The sequence below is a fragment of the Neomonachus schauinslandi genome, chromosome 6 (assembly GCF_002201575.2).
Source record: "Neomonachus schauinslandi chromosome 6, ASM220157v2, whole genome shotgun sequence".
NCBI lineage: Eukaryota > Metazoa > Chordata > Mammalia > Carnivora > Phocidae > Neomonachus > Neomonachus schauinslandi.
In genome coordinates, this window is record NC_058408.1 from 66180170 (window position 1) to 66197531 (window position 17362).

General features: G+C 53.5%; 1 protein-coding gene across 2 annotated transcripts in view; it reads left to right on the forward strand.

The window, feature by feature from the left end:
- The first annotated feature begins 873 nt into the window (after positions 1–873).
- Positions 874–17362, forward strand: part of PARP1 (poly(ADP-ribose) polymerase 1) — a 33246-nt gene continuing 16757 nt past the window's right edge. For both annotated transcript variants that reach the window (XM_021679509.1, XM_021679510.1), the window contains exons 1-7: positions 874–1080; positions 5455–5620; positions 11874–11989; positions 12536–12750; positions 14211–14310; positions 16107–16223; positions 16806–16982. In XM_021679509.1, coding sequence (XP_021535184.1) covers positions 961–1080; positions 5455–5620; positions 11874–11989; positions 12536–12750; positions 14211–14310; positions 16107–16223; positions 16806–16982 — 1011 coding nt within the window. In that variant the 5' untranslated portion in view covers positions 874–960. The remainder of the gene's footprint in view (positions 1081–5454; positions 5621–11873; positions 11990–12535; positions 12751–14210; positions 14311–16106; positions 16224–16805; positions 16983–17362) is intronic.

The following is a 17362-nucleotide window of genomic DNA, read 5'->3' on the forward strand; positions in this document are numbered from 1 at the left end:
GGTTGGTTGGTTGGTTGGTTGGTTGGTTGGTTGGTTGGTTGGTTGGTTGGTTGGTTGGTTGGTTGGTTGGTTGGTTGGTTGGTTGGTTGATGTATTTATGTATCTTAGAGTGAGCAGGGGGAGGGGTAGAGGGAGAGAGCATCTCAAGCCGACTCCCCGCGGAGCCCAGGATCACAACCCGGGGGAAATCAAGAGTCGATCCTGAACTGACTGAGCCAGCACACACCTGCTCTCTGCCGCGGTTTAAAGGACTACACTAAAACGCACAGGCTTAGAACAGAAACCAGTTCTTTAAAGACAGTTGTTTAGCAGCAGGTCTTCTAACCGCCGCAATTTAAGTGCCCAGGAGCCTAAGCGTCAGGTGCAGGGAAACACCTGCGGGGACGGCCGCTGGCCGAGCCCCAGCGGCGCCCGGTCCGGCGGCCGGCACCCGCCCCGGGGCACAGCGGGCACGCTCTCTAGAGGGGGGCGGGGCGGAATTCCGAGCGGGAGCACACCGGGACGCAGCGGCGAGGACGCAGAGCGCCCTCCACGCCCCGCCCCTGCACGCTGCCACCGCCCGCCGGGCTCGCGCAGTTGCAGGCGCCCAGGGAACGCCGCCCCCGCAGCCGGCAGAGGGCGCGCGCTGCAGGCGTGCCCCCAGGACGCGTGCGCGGGAGGGCGTGCCCCGAGGACGTGTGTGCGCGGCGGCCCCGCCCCGAGGACGCGTGCGCGGGGGGCGTGCCCCGAGGACGTGTGTGCGCGGCGGCCTCGCCCCGAGGACGCGTGCGCGGGGGGCGTGCCCGTGGCCCAGCGTCAGCAGTCGACCGGAGTGCGGCGGGGCAGCGCGGCGTGCTCGGCGGCGTCGGCGGCGGTGGCGGCGGCTCGGGGCGCTGGGGTGCCTGCGGGGAACGAGGAGCGGGCGGCGGCGGCGCGTGTCCAGGGCGGGGCGCCCGGAGCGGGCGGTGGCGCGAGGGGACGATGGCGGAGTCCTCTGACAAGCTCTACCGGGTGGAGTACGCCAAGAGCGGGCGCGCGTCTTGCAAGAAATGCAGCGAGAGCATCCCCAAGGACTCGCTGCGCATGGCCATCATGGTGCAGGTGCGCGCGGCCGCTTTGTGCGCGGTGCGGGGGAGGGGCCGCCCCCGGGAGCCTGCGCGAGGCTGGGACCCGCCCGCCCGCCCGCCAGAGCCCGGGAAGTGCGGGCCCCGAGCGCTGCCGCTGGGCGGGGGGCTGCTTCCTTCCCCGCCGTCCGCCGGGGGGGAGGGGCGGGGGGGGAGGAGAGGCGAGCGTGGGCTTCTGAGGCTGGCCTGGTTCTGACCTCCCTCGTGCGGAAGATTTTTGTCCTGCATCGATGATGGCGACTGGCGCGTGAGGAGTTTTTTTGAATTTATTTTCGTTTATGGCTTCAACAGCCGCTTACTCTCGGTTTTTTTTTCCATTATGCAGAGCTATACCGGTTGGTGTCATTTCTGTACAGTGTATTCACTTTTGGCCTAATTCGTGGTTTGAAATAATGTTTTTTCCCCAAACTTCCAGGTTCACAGGCGCGTTTTCTTCCCAATGCATTTAGAGCTGTCTGGTTTGAGTAAGAGAGGCTCAGCGGGGGTGCTCGTCGGGGCTTCTGGACACACCGGAGATGCCCCGACGGGTTCCTGAGGCTTCCCAGATGGGGGTGTGGGGCTGGGCGGTGTGTTTGAGGGCCCCTGCCAGGGCGGAGGGCTTCCTGCATCTTCCAGCTGCCAGTCTGCCCGTCTGCCTGTTAAATCTCGGCTCTCCCCTGCCCTGTCCTACTCTTCTCCAACATGAAGCTTCTGTTCACTAAGTTCAGTGCTTGTGGTCTAGGTAACTTGATTTTCTTTCCTTGCAGTGAGGCATCAGTGAGTTTTAGGAACGACCAGATAGTTCTCCCTGGGTTTTCAGTACTTACCTGGTGGGGCAGAGTGGGTACCAAGTGCCAGGTGCACTTAGAGACTGGGGTGTGGTCTATCTAACTCAGTACCTGCAGCACTGTACCTACCCTTCTGTGAACACCGAGCATATCAGGCACTGCATTAGGTACTAGGAGCACCAAGAGAGCCCCCCCCGCCCACCCCTGGAGCCACCAGCTTGGTTAAAGGGACAATAACTGTTAAACATACCTGTGTACCAGGCATGGAGTGCCTGGGGTGGGAGCTTGATTAGGGATCCTTATGCACAGAAGTGGCAGGAAGTTGAGGCTGGAGAAGCAGACGAGGCCTACCATCTAAAGAGTCAGATCTACCACTAAGCCTCTCTGATCTTAAATCTGAACGAATGGGCTACAAGATCAGATGTTCCTTTTTATAACACTGTTAACTATTTTGGAATTAATATTTTTAAAATAATAAAAAGGAGAATCTCCCTCAGTGCAGGGGCGCTTAACCTAAAATCTGTGGGGTGGCAGTCGGTGGGTTGAGAAGAAATTTACATTTCTCTAGTCACTAATTCTAAAATAAAATTCATTACTTTCTCCAGTTATGAATGTAAAGCAGCAAAATGCAGAAAAGCAGAAGCAGTACCTACGATTTTTGTCACCAGTGGTAATTACAGATATTTTCGTACTGCTTTATATTTGTTGATTTCTCAAAATAATCCATTATGCTCATCAGTATTCAAAGTTACTGCAGTTGTTAGAGTGGATGCTAAATCTTATTTCATGCTCTAAGCTCATTGTATCCCACCAGATTCTTAAATGTTTTGATAATTACTTCAGTCTAATTAGTTTCTTTTGTGAGTCCATGTATTCTATTATGCATTTTTAAATTTTATTAGAGAAAAGCACATCCATAGGCTTCACTAGTCAGCCAGAGAGAACCCTGTCCTATCGGGAAGGACAGCAGAAAACCTTCGTACAACCAGTATGCCGAATACAGAGGAGGGCTAGTCTGGCATTCCTGATAGTGAAAGAAATTACTATTAAAACCAACTCACTGAATAAATCCAGTTCCGGGGGGGGGGGGGAAGCAGGTGGTTTTCTGTAACTATTTAGGGGTGGAGTTGTTAAAGTCTGGTCTTGTAGGCAGATTGGAGGCCCAGAAAGAATGAAGCCATTCTTCTCCCATTTGGATTTAAATACCTTGTTTTACATTTGTATGGGAGGATTGTTCTGAGTGTCAGATACCTGATACTTTAGGTCAGTGTGCCCTGGGGCAGCCTCCAGGGGCCGAACTTTGCAGCCTTTTGAGGGGTGGGCCCGGCGCTCTTCTGTGTTGGGCAGTTGTGGGGCAAACAGCAGGGTTTCACACTGTTAACCGTCATTCCGTGCTCTCTGGATAGGTGGGCAGTGTGCTGGCTGGTTTGATGCAGAGGGAAACAGAGTTGGCTGAGTGAGGACCCAGGTCCCTGGTAGGTGCTGGGAGTGTGTTTGCCTAGTACACAAGAGATTCTGCCACTTAGAGTTGCCAAGTGGAAGCATAGTCTTGTGACCTTGTTCCAGTTCCCTCCCTTCCACATCATTGTCACTCCCAAGTTCTAGGGTAAAGCTTGGCTTTGGTCAGGGGTCCTTACTCTGAAGGGTGACCTGGAGCCCCTACAGTCCCCCCAAGCTGGTGCTGTGAGTACACCCTTGGGCTGCACCTCTCAGTTGCCCCACACTGCACTGATGGGACACAGCACCCAGACCAAGGTTCCCACCAGAGCCAGGAAACAATGCCACAGTCACAGGGTCTAGTGTGGGGCACAGGTACTGGGCCACATGTCGTCCTGTGCATGAGTGTGACCCGAACGCTGCGGAGGAGGGGTAGACGGGGCACCAAGGCAGGAGGAGCCCCAAGTGCAAGCCACTGCGGACATACAGTAAGATGGCGGACACTTCTGGAGGTGTCGCCTGCCTCGGAAGTTTGGGAGCCAGAACACAAGTCCATTTGGGAATGCCATTTATTGGGGGTGGGGAGGACCATCTTTTGTTAGGTTCGGAGGGCATCTTTTCCCCAGCAGGAATTCCCCTATCCTTCCCTTCCGCTTTCTTATCTCCAGACTTGGGGTGTCCACACTCTTGAGTGCCTTCTATGAGCAGGTGTTGCCCGATGCTAGGAAGACGGGCATCGCGCCCTTCGGGGAGCTTCCAGCCCAGTGCAGGACACAGGCATTGACCCTATCATCGCCCAAACGGATTGTTCTTAGCTGGGAGGGGCTTGGGAGGAGCCTTCTGGGGAGCTGAGTAGGGCTGTCGGGCATTCTGGGCCAAGGGAACAGCTGGTGTGCTGTACACCGGGCTGCTTGATGCTGGGGAGTCCTTGACGTGCCCTGGCGTGAACCTTCCCTGTGCATGTATTACACTGAGAAAAAGACCACTCACAGCCAGCGGGGGCTGAGGGGGAGAAGTCATCGCTGCTTTTCCAGAACATGTCCCCTGTCCGGCAACTCCATCCAAAAATTCCTATGTGGTGTTTATGTTTGATGCTGTTTATTCCTTCTGCATGGTATTTAGCTTTATTTCCTATAAAAGCAAATATTTGGAGCCTCCTCTGCTTTGGTCAGACCCATTTATGTATTTTTAAGTAGATCTTCCTGCCAAGCAGCATAGTGAGTGGACAGAACTTTGCTGTCTGGTCCAAGTAGGGCTGAGTCACTTGCCGCAGACATCTGTGAAATGGGGGTGCTGGTTCCTACCCAGAGGCAGTTGAGGGTTACTCGTGATGGCTTGTGAAGGGTGCCAGTCCCCCTCTGCCCGGTCGTCACCATCCACTGAGGCCAGACGGTGCTCAGGGCCCGGGAGCCCAGAGCTGGTAGTGTCCCCAGAAGAGGAACCTGATGCTGTCGCGTCAGGAACAACCCGAGTGTGAAGCATCAAAGGACAGAGGAAGTGCACGGTGAGAGGGGCAGCACCTTCCCCTGCGGCCGGACTTCGGGGCGCACGCTGACCTTCCAGCTCCAGGCCCTGGGGACTGCAGTCATTGGCTCCCTGGGCAGTTCACCCTCGGAGAAGTTTGTTCATTCCACTCACATTGGTGTGGCTATTGCCGGCTTGACATAGTTTCCTGACACATTTTCTCTGCTTTGCTCATTATCTGGGACTTGTTCCTCATTCTAACAGCAGAGGCACTAAAAGAGCCCTTTCTGGGCTACACAGGCCTGACGGGGGCGGGCGCTGGCCTCCCAGGCAGGCACAGCAGGATGGGGTCACGGAGCAGGGGTCCTGTGTGCATTCCACGGCGCTGGAGGGAAGTTGAGTCACTGAGGTGTGCGGCCCGTGGGGCAGAACTCTGTTCAGAAGCACCACTGTTCCCCATCCATGTCCCGCGTCCTGAGAACAGACTCCACCTCGGCAGTTGACTGTTGGAGAAGATCTTGAGAAATCTGGACTGGGATGCCACTTCTCATCGGCTCACAGCTTTTCTCACGTGACATGGGGGACACGGGCACAGTCCTCGTTTTACAGAGAAGGAGAAAAAGGGCGTTTTGTGCGCACCTGCTGAGGGTTGGGCTCCCTCACCTCCCTCTGTTCTCTTCCAGTCGCCCATGTTTGATGGAAAAGTCCCGCACTGGTACCACTTCTCCTGCTTCTGGAAGGTTGGCCACTCCATCCAGCACCCCGACGTAGAGGTGGATGGCTTCTCTGAGCTCAGGTGGGACGACCAGCAGAAAGTCAAGAAGACCGCGGAGAGTGGAGGCGTCACAGGTGTGTAGAGACTGGGGAGGCAACAGGTGTGGTCCTCTGGCCCCAACCAGGCAGCTTCCCCAGGGGCCTTTTCTGAGAGAGCATTCGGCTGCCCCGCCCCCCGTGTTTCCCAGGAGCGCATGTAGGTAACGGGGTGCCATTGTGTGACTTCAGCAACACCTCATTGACTTGCCTATGGCAGGGTGTACTGTTTTTTAAGATGCTGGAGATGGAGCCTTTATTTTTTATTTTTAAAGATTTTATCTTTAAGTCATCTCTACACCCAACATGGGGCCCGAACCCACAACCCCAAGATCAAGAGTTGCTGCTCCTCTGAGTGAGCCAGCCAGGTGCCCTGGAAATGTAGCTTTTAATTTTAAGCCTGTTGCAGTTTTGTTTTTAATAGACTGTTTTTAGAGCAGTTGTAGGTTCACAGCAAAATGAAGCAGAAAGTGCAGAGAGTTCCCGTCTACCTCCTGCCCCCACACAGGCAGGGCCTCTCCGTGTCTCCATGTAGAGCGATACATGTGTTACAGTGAGGCCCTCATCATCACCCCAAGTCCATAGTTTCAGGGTTCACTCGTGGTGCTCTACGTTTTATGGGTTTGGACAATGTACAGTCGACCCTTGAACAGCACGGGCTTGAACTGTGGGCCCCCTTCTCTGTGCATCTTCCTCAGTAAGTCCAGTATGGTGCTGTAAATGTTTCCTTTTCCATAATGGTTTTCTTTATAACATTTTGTTCTCCGTAGCTACTTTATGGGGAGTACGATATTTAATACACACAACACGTGTAACAGGATATGTTGACAGTCGGTTATCAGTGGGGCTTCTGGTGAACGGTAGGCTATTAGTGGTTAAGTTTTGGGGGAATCAAAAGTTACACACAGATTTTCAGCACACGAGGGGGTCCACACACCCCTTTGTTTGAGTGTCAGCTGTACTCGGGGTCATATGTAGCCTCTTCACATTGGCTTCTTCACTTAATAATGAATGGACGTTGCAGGTTCCTCCATGTCTCTTCATGGCTTGATGGCTCGGTTCTTTGTGGCGCTGAATGATATTCCATTGTCTGGAAGGACCACAGTCCTTCACTCACCTATGGAAGGACATCTTGGTTGCTTCCAAGTTCGGGAAATTACCAATAAAACTGCCGTAAACATCCACGTGTAGGTTTTTGTGTGGACATAGGTTTTCATCTCATTTGGGTAGATTCTGAGGAGCGTGATTGCTCATTGTTCTGGGAGGAGTATGTTTCGTTTTGGGAGAAACCAGCAAACCTGTTTGCATTCCCACCACACCCTCACCAGCGCTTGGTGGTGTCCGTGACCGGGATTTTGGCCGTTCTGAGAGGCATGTAGAGGTGGGTTGATTTGCAATCCCCTGATGTCATATGATGTGGAGCATTTTCTCGTGTGTTATTGCCATCTGCATCTCTTCTTTGGGGGAGGAGTCTGGATATTTTGCCATTTGTCATTCGTTGTCTTATTGCTGAGTTTGAGTTGTTCCTATATTTTGGATAGCAGTCCTTTATCAACTCGGTCTTTTGCAAATCTCTTCTCCGTGTCTGTGGCTTGTCTTCTCTCTCATTCTCTCAACAGTGTCTGGCACAGAGCAGAAGTTCCCAATTTAAGAAGTCCAGCTTACCAGTTCATTTCCTGGGCTGTGTCTTTGGTGTACCTAAAAGTCATCAGTTGTCTTATCTAGATCAGCTAGATTTTTCTCCTGTGTCATGTTCTGGGAGCTTTACAGCGTGGCGTTTTCCATTTACGTTGAATTTTGTAAAGGAGATAAAGTCTTTGTCTAGATTCATTTCATGTGTGGGTGTCCAGTAGTTCACCACTTGCTGGAAATTGTCTTTCCTCCGTTATATTGTGTTTGCTCGTTTGTCAGACGACTGATTCTGTGTCTGGAGTCTCTTCTGGTCTATTTATCAGTTCGTCCATCCTGCCAGTACAGGACCATCTTGATGCTAAGTCTTGAAGTCAGACGGTGTCGGTCTTCTGACTTTTTCTCCTTCAATATGGTATTGGCCGTTCTGGGTCTTTTGCCTCCATGTGAACTTGAGTCATCTTGTTGATACCCACAGACCTAACTTCTTTGAGATGCCTTTACATTTTAAATCGTTTTTCATCACTTTGTTGAAGATCTGAGACTGCGTTCTCGTTTGTCCACCTTCTAAGCTGACCCCATTCTCATGACTGGGCTGTTAAGGGGAACGGCCGCCATCCTTCCCCACAGAGCTCTTGGTGCTTGTTGCTGCACTGTTCTCTCTGTCCTTGACTCAGCATGTTTGTGTCCCGCTGCTGCAGGTCTGTGGAAGCTGAGAGGTCAGTGACACCGCTCATGCCATGAATAAAAATAATAGCAAATTTGCCAAGAAACGGTCCAGAGAGTGAGCGTGTCAGTTTTCGCTGAGGGCAGATGTAACAAATTCTTGTTTGTGGTCGTTTTCCCTTTTGTGTTCAGGTTGGTGGGGGTTGTCTGTTTAGGGATGTGTCCCATCTAGTTACAATTTATATGTATCAAATTAGGTAATTTTATAATATGAAAAAGCATAATAAGTTTGCTATGACTGTGTTTCACTTGGGAAAACATCTTAAGTTTTAAAGTTACCATAATACCTGCTAGTTGTCCCGGGATTTTTGTATCCAAAGAGCCTAATTTAATAGACATAGACACACAAGTTTACATCTTCTCAGATCCTGTAATTCCAAGATGACACCTTGTGGGGTGTCTCCCTAGGAATTTTCTATTCAAATACTGATTCACGTGTGTGCTGCATTTATTCTTTCCTGTAGAAATGGGATTCTTAGTGTTACTTTGTTAAATGCTCAGTCACTCTGTGTGGTTAAACACACGTAATGGGAAATCCATCATCTGAGCCGTGTTCCGGTGTGGGCTTTGGCAGCATGACCCACACTACAACCGGCACTCCATCCCCTCCAGAATGTTCTCATCTTCCCAGCTGGAACGCCGTGCCCGGTTCACAGTAGCCCCTGTTTTTCCTCCCCCACTATGATTTCTGTCTGAATGGGCCTCCCGGGAGCCTCCTGTGAGGGGAGTCACGCAGGGTTTGTCCTCCTGGGACTGGCTTGCCTCGCTCGGGGTCGTCCGTGCTGTCATCCCACAGCGTGGGTACGCCACAGTTTGGTTATCCATCCCCCCATCCCAGGGCTTTGTCCTGTTCAGTAGTCAGTTTTATTAATTTGATATTTGTAGGTGTCCTTGCCTCGCCCTTTAGGGCATTTTGTGTTTTTTGTAATGAAACAAGATATGAATTCTTTGTTTGTTCTGCAAATATATTTACCAGTTTGACTTTTTAATATATATAGACTTTTTTATTTTAATATAAAGTTTTGTTTTGAGTAAACTCAACCCCTGACGTGGGGCTCAAACTCAGAACCCTGAGATCAAGAGTTGGCGTGCTCCACCAATCAGCCAGGCCGCCCTTTGACGTGTTTCTTTGAAGCACGTTTGTATGTTTTGCCACATTAAAGCTTCATCCTGGACTAAATGTTCTGCAATCATGTCTGTTTGTTTACAGTTTCTGGTTCTGGTCTTATTTTTCAGTTCTTTATCTGGGATTTTTAAAGTGATGTACATGCAGTTCCGTGATATTGGACAAACGCAGGCAGTCGTGTAACATACACCCCATGCTGTTGGGGAGCTTTCCGTTCCCCCCCAGGAAGTTCCTTGTGCCCTCTGTTACCTCCCCACCCAGGGGACCAGGCTTTGATTTCTGTCCCCTTGGATTGATTTTGTGTGACTTAGGATTTCGGAAGCAAAGGAGTAGCGTGGACTTCTCCGCTCAGCACAACGCCCGTGAGACACGTGCGTCACCACGTTGTTGTTGCTTTTGACGGCTGAGGGGTAATCCTTGCAGTAGATCCCCATTGATCTGGCCTTGTGTTGCCAGCTTTGCGCTGGTACAAATACAGCTGCTGTTCACGTGTGTGCATGTCTCTGCGTGACAGCGCTTGTGTTTCTCCAGGGCGGACACCTAGGAGTGGAGCCGCAGAGTGTCCATAGGTGTCCATTCAGCTGTTTAAGGAAACTGCCAAACTGCCTTCCCAGGTCGTACCATTTCACATCCTCGCCAGCACCTGGCACGGGCACTCTTCAGTATTGGCCACAGATGTGTGTGTAGTGAGAGCGCGTTGTGGTTTTAATTTGTAGTGGTCTTTTTGGGGTTTGTTTTTTTTAAGATTTATTTATTTGAGAGCTTGGGTGTGTGCGAGCACGGGCAGAGGGAGAGAGAATCCCAAGCAGACTCCCCACTGAGCATAGATCCTGACGTGGGGCTCGATCTCACCACCCTGAGATCATGAACTGAGCCGAAGTCGGACGCTTCACTGACGGAGCCACCCAGGCACCCTAATTTGCTTTGGTCTTTTTCTTGAGTTGTAAGAGTTTTTAGAATAGGTGCAAGTCTTTTATTACATATAAATAACGTGAATACCTTCTCTCATTCTGGGGTTTGTTTGTTTTTTGTTTAATTGCTGACATTTTATGAAGAGCGGTAGTTGATTTTTTTTTTTTCTCCTTTTTTGGTTAGTGCCGTCCGCATCCTGAGAAATCTTTCCTGTTCTAAGATTGTGACCATACCCTCCTTTGTTTTCTTCTGGAAGTTTTGTGGTTCTGGCGTTCGTGTTTGGTTTCTGATTTGTCGTAAATGAACGTTTGTGTTAGGTGTGAGGACGGGGTGGGTTTTTTGGTATTTCTGTGTGGATACCATGTTGTTCCCATACCATTTGTAAAGACTTTGTTAAAACCAGTTGACTGCAGGTGTCTCTGGACTCTGGTCCCCTTGGCTGGTTTGTCTGGGGGCACCCCACCATCTTAATTCCTACAACTTTGTGGGACATCATGAAATCACGTAGTGTGGATCCTTCAGCTTTGTTCTTTTTTCAATATTCTGTTGAGCTTTCTAGGTCCTTTGCAGTTCCTTAAAAATTTTGTGGTAAATGTACTGATTTCCTGCGCAGACAGGCTCGCTAGGATTTTGATTAGCATCACTTGGAATCTGTGGATCAAACTGGATTGACTTATTGATAATGTTAACAAATTGAGTTAACACATAAACACGAAGTGTATCTCCATTTATTTAGGTCTTTGTTAATTTTACACCATCCTAAAGCTTTCATGTAGAGGATTTGTGTGTCTTGGTAAATCTGTTTCTGAGTGTTCTATGTGTTTAAAGGCTAAACAGTTTAATTTCTTTTTCTAATGTGTATTTTTCATATATAGGAACTTTTTTTTTTTAATCTTATTTGTTTGACAGAGAGACAGCAAGAGAGACGGCGAGAGAGGGGACACAAGCAGGGGGAGTGGGAGAGGGAGAAGCAGGCCTCCCGCAGAGCAGGGAGCCCAACGCAGGCTCGATCCCAGGACCCCGGGATCATGACCTGAGCCGAAGGCAGATGCGTAACAACTGAGCCACCCAAGCACCCCGCATATAGGAACATTTTATATGTTGACTTTGCATTATCCAAATTTACTCAATTCACTTAACAGTAGTAGTTTTTCTTTTCTCTTTCTGCTGGTGCAATCCTGTCTCTACAGGTAGAGGTGACTGTACCTGTCCTTTTCCACGCTTACACCTCTGGTCTCTGTTTCTTGCCCAAGGGGCACTTGGTAGAGCCTCCGATACAACGTTGCATAGATGTGGTGGGGGAAGATAGCCTTGTCTTGTTCCCGATCTTAAGACAGAAACATTCAGTCTTGGACTGACTTTTATGTAAGAAAAGACTCCTTTGTTCCTGAATGCTTGGCTGTGTGTTCCCAGGGCTCCTTGCTGAATGACCGCAGCTTTCCCTCACTGATTTAGAAATGCTGCCTCCCTGCGTGCTTCTTACTTGCCCTCCTGTCTGTTGCTGTATGAAGATACACCCTTTAATTTCAGCACGTAACTTGATGTCTAGAAGGATCACAGAAATCAGAAGGTGGAGTTCGAATGTAGTGGAGGACGTGGCTTTCACAATAAGTGCTACGGAAGCACTTTCCGAAGTGAGGGGGGGCCAGGGCAGTGATGGAGGGAGCCGGAAGGTGAGAGGTGGCCGCCGCCGGCGCCGTGCCCTTTCGAGAGCGTGTCCGAGGAAGGGTTGTCTGTTATTGCCGGAAAAGCAGCTGTGTTAGCCACAGTGGTTAGAGGCAGACGCGGGAGGGCCAGACATGAGGTGTCCTGGTGAAGGGGTCTGGGGGGTCCGGGGGATTCGGGCTCTCTGGAGCCACCCTGAGGCTGAGCTCGGGACTGCTGTGTTCCATCCTTCAGGCAAAGGCCAGGATGGAGGCGGCGGCAAGACTGACAAGACGCTGGCTGACTTCACAGCCGAGTACGCCAAGTCCAACAGAAGCACGTGCAAGGGCTGCTTGGAGAAAATAGAGAAGGTGAGCCCGGGGTAGGGGGCAGCCCCCGGAGCCGCTCAGGTATCTAAAGAAGAGGAGATACCCGGGCTCAGGGGGCTAGCCCAGCGCTAGTGGTTCGGCGTCCTGTGCTCGGAACTCCTGAGGAACGTCGGGCGCGGTGCACGAGGCTGCTTGGGGTTTGTAGCATGTGGGCAGCGGTGGGGATGGCAGAAAAGCCCCCTGGGGTGGGGTGGGGGTCTGCAGGGTGGCGTCCTCGGTGGTGGTCCAAGGCTGGCTTCCGGGAGAGCAGAACATTCTCAGGGAAAAGGTTGCGTGTCCTCACGTGCCCGTGTGGGTGGGTAGATGCCTAGTTGGAGTTGACCCCATTTAAAACTGGGGTGCTGAGGCCTAGGCTAGCACACAGTCCTTGGGGGCAGAAAGCAGTCTGAAGCTTCCACGGCCCTCCCAGTGCCCTCGGTGTGGGCCTGAGGCCCCGCCGGCTGGGGCACCAGCTGACCCACGTCCCCCCAGGTCCCTGATGTCGCCATCTTCTTGTCTTCTTGGTACCATGTGTGCTTCTTCCTGCAGGGCCAGATCCGACTGTCCAAGAAGATGCTGGATCCAGAGAGGCCTCAGCTGGGCATGATTGACCGCTGGTACCACCCAAACTGCTTTGTGAAGAACAGAGAGGAGCTGGGCTTCCGGCCCGAGTACAGTGCCAGCCAGCTCAAGGGCTTCGGCCTGCTTGCCGCAGAGGATAAAGAAACCCTGAAGAAGCAGCTCCCCGGAGTCAAGAGTGAAGGGTAGGTGGGGGACCGTGGGAGGCGGGTGGGGCTTCGGGGAGACCCTGCAGAGTCCAGGCTATTCCCGTGTCTCCCTCTGCTGACCGTCAGCAGGCTGGGCATGCGGAGCGAGGGACGGTGATAGCCGCGCTCCGCCCCTCCCCTGCACACGCTCCTGTAGTGCTCTCCCGTCTGATCCACAGACAGGCACAACCAGCTAGCCAACCCACTGCCAATCTCCTCCTGCCCTGAGTATTCTCCCTGCCTGGCCAACCACCCCATTTCCTGGGACCCCTGCGTGACTCGCTTTCCGGTCCCCACGGCATCCCATGTGTGGGTCTGATGCTGCTGTTAGGATGGTGGTGGGAGCCGTGGATGAGAAGCCCCTGGTGTAGCGTCAGAACGCCATGGGGTTCCTGTGGCGCCAGCATTCAGGATGGGAAGCCCGGTCGGAGCCAGTCTGGAGTCCGTGGGCTCTTGTTCTTTGCTGGGCCCTGGGCCCCAGTCTGGAGTCGCTGGGGGTCATGGGCACAGAGGAGGTGTGGTAGGGCCATGCTTGGCTGTGGGCGGCATTAGGATTGGGGTGGCCCTGACCTTCCTGTCGTCACGGAGCTGTTGTGCGCTGTCTGGGTTCATCACACACAAGCTGGCGCACAGCATGTGCGGCTCCGGGGTAGGTGGGCAAACTGGAAAACCGGGCTCGTGGATTAAGGTCATGCGCAGGGAGCCCTCAGCTCCCATGTGGCCGTAGCAACAGCCGGCACCGGCGGGGTAGTAACGGTGTGGCGGGCACCGGGCTGCGGGCTTGGTGGGGGACAGTTCACGGTCTTGGAGGGTGTGCGGTGTTCTGTTTCACGGATGAGGGAAAATGCAAGGGTTTGAAGTCGGGTCTGTAACAGCTGCATTTGAGTTAACCGCCATGACTGCCCTGCCCTGTTCCGGCGCGGGGGCGCTGCCCATGACCCTTCCTGCCTCCCTCCGCCTGGTGAGCGGTGCCGAGAATCTCGCTCCTGTGGGTGGGGTTGGGATGACAGTGCAGCCCCGCCCGGGAGAACTGCCCTAGGAGCTACCCTACGGTTTAGCTTAAAAGGCTGGGCCCCTGGCATGAGTGGTTCGTCTTTCTACAATCCCTGCCCGTTGCAATGGGCTTACCTGTCACGGTCCCTGCCAGAACCTTCGAGCTGCTTCATTCGTGCTAAGAGATACATGGGGGTTTTCACGTCAGATGGGGCCTGAGCCATGGATCCTGGGCAGGCTGTTCCAAGGCCGTGGGGCCACCCCTGAGCCTCTCGTTGGCAGCAAAGTATGTGGGGCCTGACACCAATCCTGCCTGGGCAGACCGCGAGCTCCCAGGGGCAGAGGGACATGCGGTGCGTTTGGGGCCTGGCAGACAGGAGGTGCACAGATGGGAAGGTCCTGCGTCCCCTGAGTCACTGGTTCCAGGGTTCTGATGGCTCTCTTTTGTCCCGTGTCTCTTTCAGAAAGAGGAAAGGCGACGAGGTGGATGGGATGGTTGAAGTGGCCAAGAAGAAATCTAAGAAAGAAAAGGACAAAGATAGTAGGCTTGAGAGGGCCCTCAAGGTGAGTTCTGAGCTGTGTGTCTCCGCTTATCGTTGTCTTAATTTTTTGCCCTCATTCTGGGAGGAAAGTTCCAGGGGGTGTGTGCGTCCCACTTACCAAGACCTCCAAGAACTCCCAAACTGGAAGCAGTGGTGAAATAGCACGGCGTTCCCTCCACCCCTAGAGAAGGCCTTGGTGCTAGAAGGAGAGCCCCACCTGGGGCTCCCCAGCCTCACAGCACCGTGCATCCTGCACCTGGAGGGTCACTGGCGGACGCTGCGCACGGAGTGTTAAGTTCAGGGATGCCAGACTTGCTCAGTACGCACAGCAGATTGGAAGAGACAGGGCTGTTCCCTAGTTCTTCGGTGGAGAGCTCTTGTCTGCAAAAGCGATAGAAGGCGTGTAGCGAAGGACAGAACCACCCACAGAGTCCATAGTCGCGGACCAGATATTCAGCACTGTGTTGATCACACATGCGTTGAATCCAAGTAAAAATGATTGATCAGAAAATGCTGGGTGTTTGGTGCTGACACACAAGTTCGTGCACAGTATGCGCGGCTCTGGAATGTGTGAGAAAACTGGAAAACCAGGGGAGGACCCGTGTCAGTCTGGTCTTGGGAACATGATTTCCAGCTACTTGACCCTCTCGTGAGAGGATTCAGTTTTTGCCAGTGGAATAAAAATCAGAAGCAGTTTCTGATCGGGTTGCACCTGCTTGCTAGGAATCACCGATTGGTGTGATGGTCGTCCTTCAGTGAATCTGGCTGTGTTAGGGTTGTGGTTGGGTCATTTGGTGTGGTGGTCCCTTGAGCGTCATCAGAGATGAAAGGAAACGTCCGGAATTCACATGTTCCCCAGGCCTCGGCCAAGCAGGTGATGTGGTTCCAGTCCCTCGGTTTAAACTTGGACTGCTGGACTTAGCAGGTGCTCCCTCGTCCCCCTCAGCCCCGTGACTGGCAATGCGGCGCAGGGGCGGGGGGCCGGGGGGGGGGGTGCGGATGGCAGGTACAGCGAAGCTGGGAATAGGCGCACGTGTGTGTGGTGTCGCTTTGCTGGTCGCGTTAAAATCTTTCTCACTTGAGGGGTGCCTGGCTGGCTCAGTCGATAGAGCCTGCAGTTGTTGATCTTGGGGTCATGAGTTTGAACCCCGTTTGGGGGGGTAGAGATTACTTAAAAATAAAATCTTTAAAAAAAAAAAAAAAACAGGCCCCATTAAAATCCTCACTGGTGTGGAGAGTGACTCCATGGGGTCGATGGGGCTGGCATTTTAGGTCTGGTATGCAGGGGTGCAGTCTGCGGCCAGGAGGTGGTGAGTATCTTGCTGGGGACCCTAGCGAGGGAGGTCATGGCTCGCCCCACCCGTGTTGACGGGGGAGGCTGATACGCAGAGCTTCCACAAGGAGTAGGCACTGCATGAATGTTGCCGCCAAGACTGAGAAGTGTAGATCCGTCCCCGTGTGATGCTGCTGAGGTCGGTGGGGGTGCTTGGGAATTGTCCATCGGTCCCACCCAGCCCCATGTTCGGGTCGGAGAACAGCCACGCCCCGTGTTCTTGGATGCAAATGTTGGGGCCAGTGAGCCCTGGCACCTGGCTCTTTGCCGGGTGGTCCCAGGACGGTGTGCTCCCGGTAGAACCAGGTGGAACCGGAATGCCGTGGGAGCGCGGCTGGGCCACTTTCCTGTGGAGGAGACCAGCTTGGAGGCGCAGCTCAGCTGACACACAAGGACCCCAGTGGAGACTGAGACGGGGGAACCCCCTCTAGTGGGGTCTCTGTTTGGACAGAGCTGGGCTGTCACTTGCCTGGCTCTGTCTGCAGGCCCAGAACGAGCTGATCTGGAACATCAAAGACGAGCTAAAGAAAGCGTGTTCGACAAATGATCTGAAAGAGCTGCTCATCTTCAACAAGCAGCAAGTACCCTCCGGGGAGTCGGCGGTGAGCTACTTCTGTGTTCAGTGAGACCCGGGAGGGGGCCAGGATGCTGGGTGCCGTCCCTGTTGTCGTGTCCCCCCGCCCCTCCCCCGGGGGGATGTGGGAGGCCCTCTGGTGGGACACCCGCTGGTCTTGATCCGGAGGAGTGGAAATGCCGCAGTTCTGTGGCCTGGTCACCACGACCGGGGGCAGGAAGACCTCCCCCTATGTCCGCCCTGGGTTTAGGATTTGGAGGAGACTAGGATGGGTTGTGTATTTGCCTTGTGTGTTCATGCCACACATTTTAAGGCCCAGATGCCCAGGGGCCACCAGGTCTGGAGGGCATGGAGCCCCCCTCGCAAGGGGAGGCCTGCCAGCACCCCACTGGTTCCCCGGGTGGTGTAGCTCCCTGCGCAGTAGGAGGGGACGGTGGGCTGTGGTACTGCGGTGTGGACAGGAGGTCTCTTAAAGTAGAGAAGCCAGACCACTGCGTGTATACCAGCGGCCCCGGGGAGTCCTTTTTCGGGGCCAGCCCTCTCCACTCTGAGTGCGGTCTGCCCACGTTGGTGAGTGGCCTTCCTGTAGCTTCTCCTCTCTTGGCTTCAGATCTTGGACCATGTGGCCGACGGCATGGTGTTCGGTGCCCTCCTCCCCTGTGAGGAGTGCTCGGGCCAGCTGGTGTTCAGGAGCGACGCTTACTACTGTACGGGTGATGTCACTGCCTGGACCAAGTGCATGGTCAAGACCCAGACCCCCAGCCGGAAGGACTGGGTGACCCCAAAGGTAAGTGGGGGTGGACGTGGGTTCTGGGATCTGAGCAGAAAAACACTGCCCACCCACCTTCCGTGCCTGTCCCCACGACTGCCGTGTTCCCGGCTCCGAACACGGAGCAGGGCACTTCTGGCGGGAGCACGGGTTTGTCCAATCGCTGTTGGTAATTCCTGCCTTGGCAAGGAGGTTTTCCTGCCTTAGAGCTGGGGGGTTGGGTCCCGAGTTCAAGGAGCTCCTCCTATCGTTGGTTTTTTTTTTTTTTTTTTTTTTTTTTTAAAAAAGATTCCACCCATTTGATGAGAGGGAACACAAGCAGGGGGAGTGGGAGGGAGAAGCAGGCTTCCTGCGGAGCAGGGAGCCCGATGCGAGGCTCGATCCCAGGACCCTGGGAT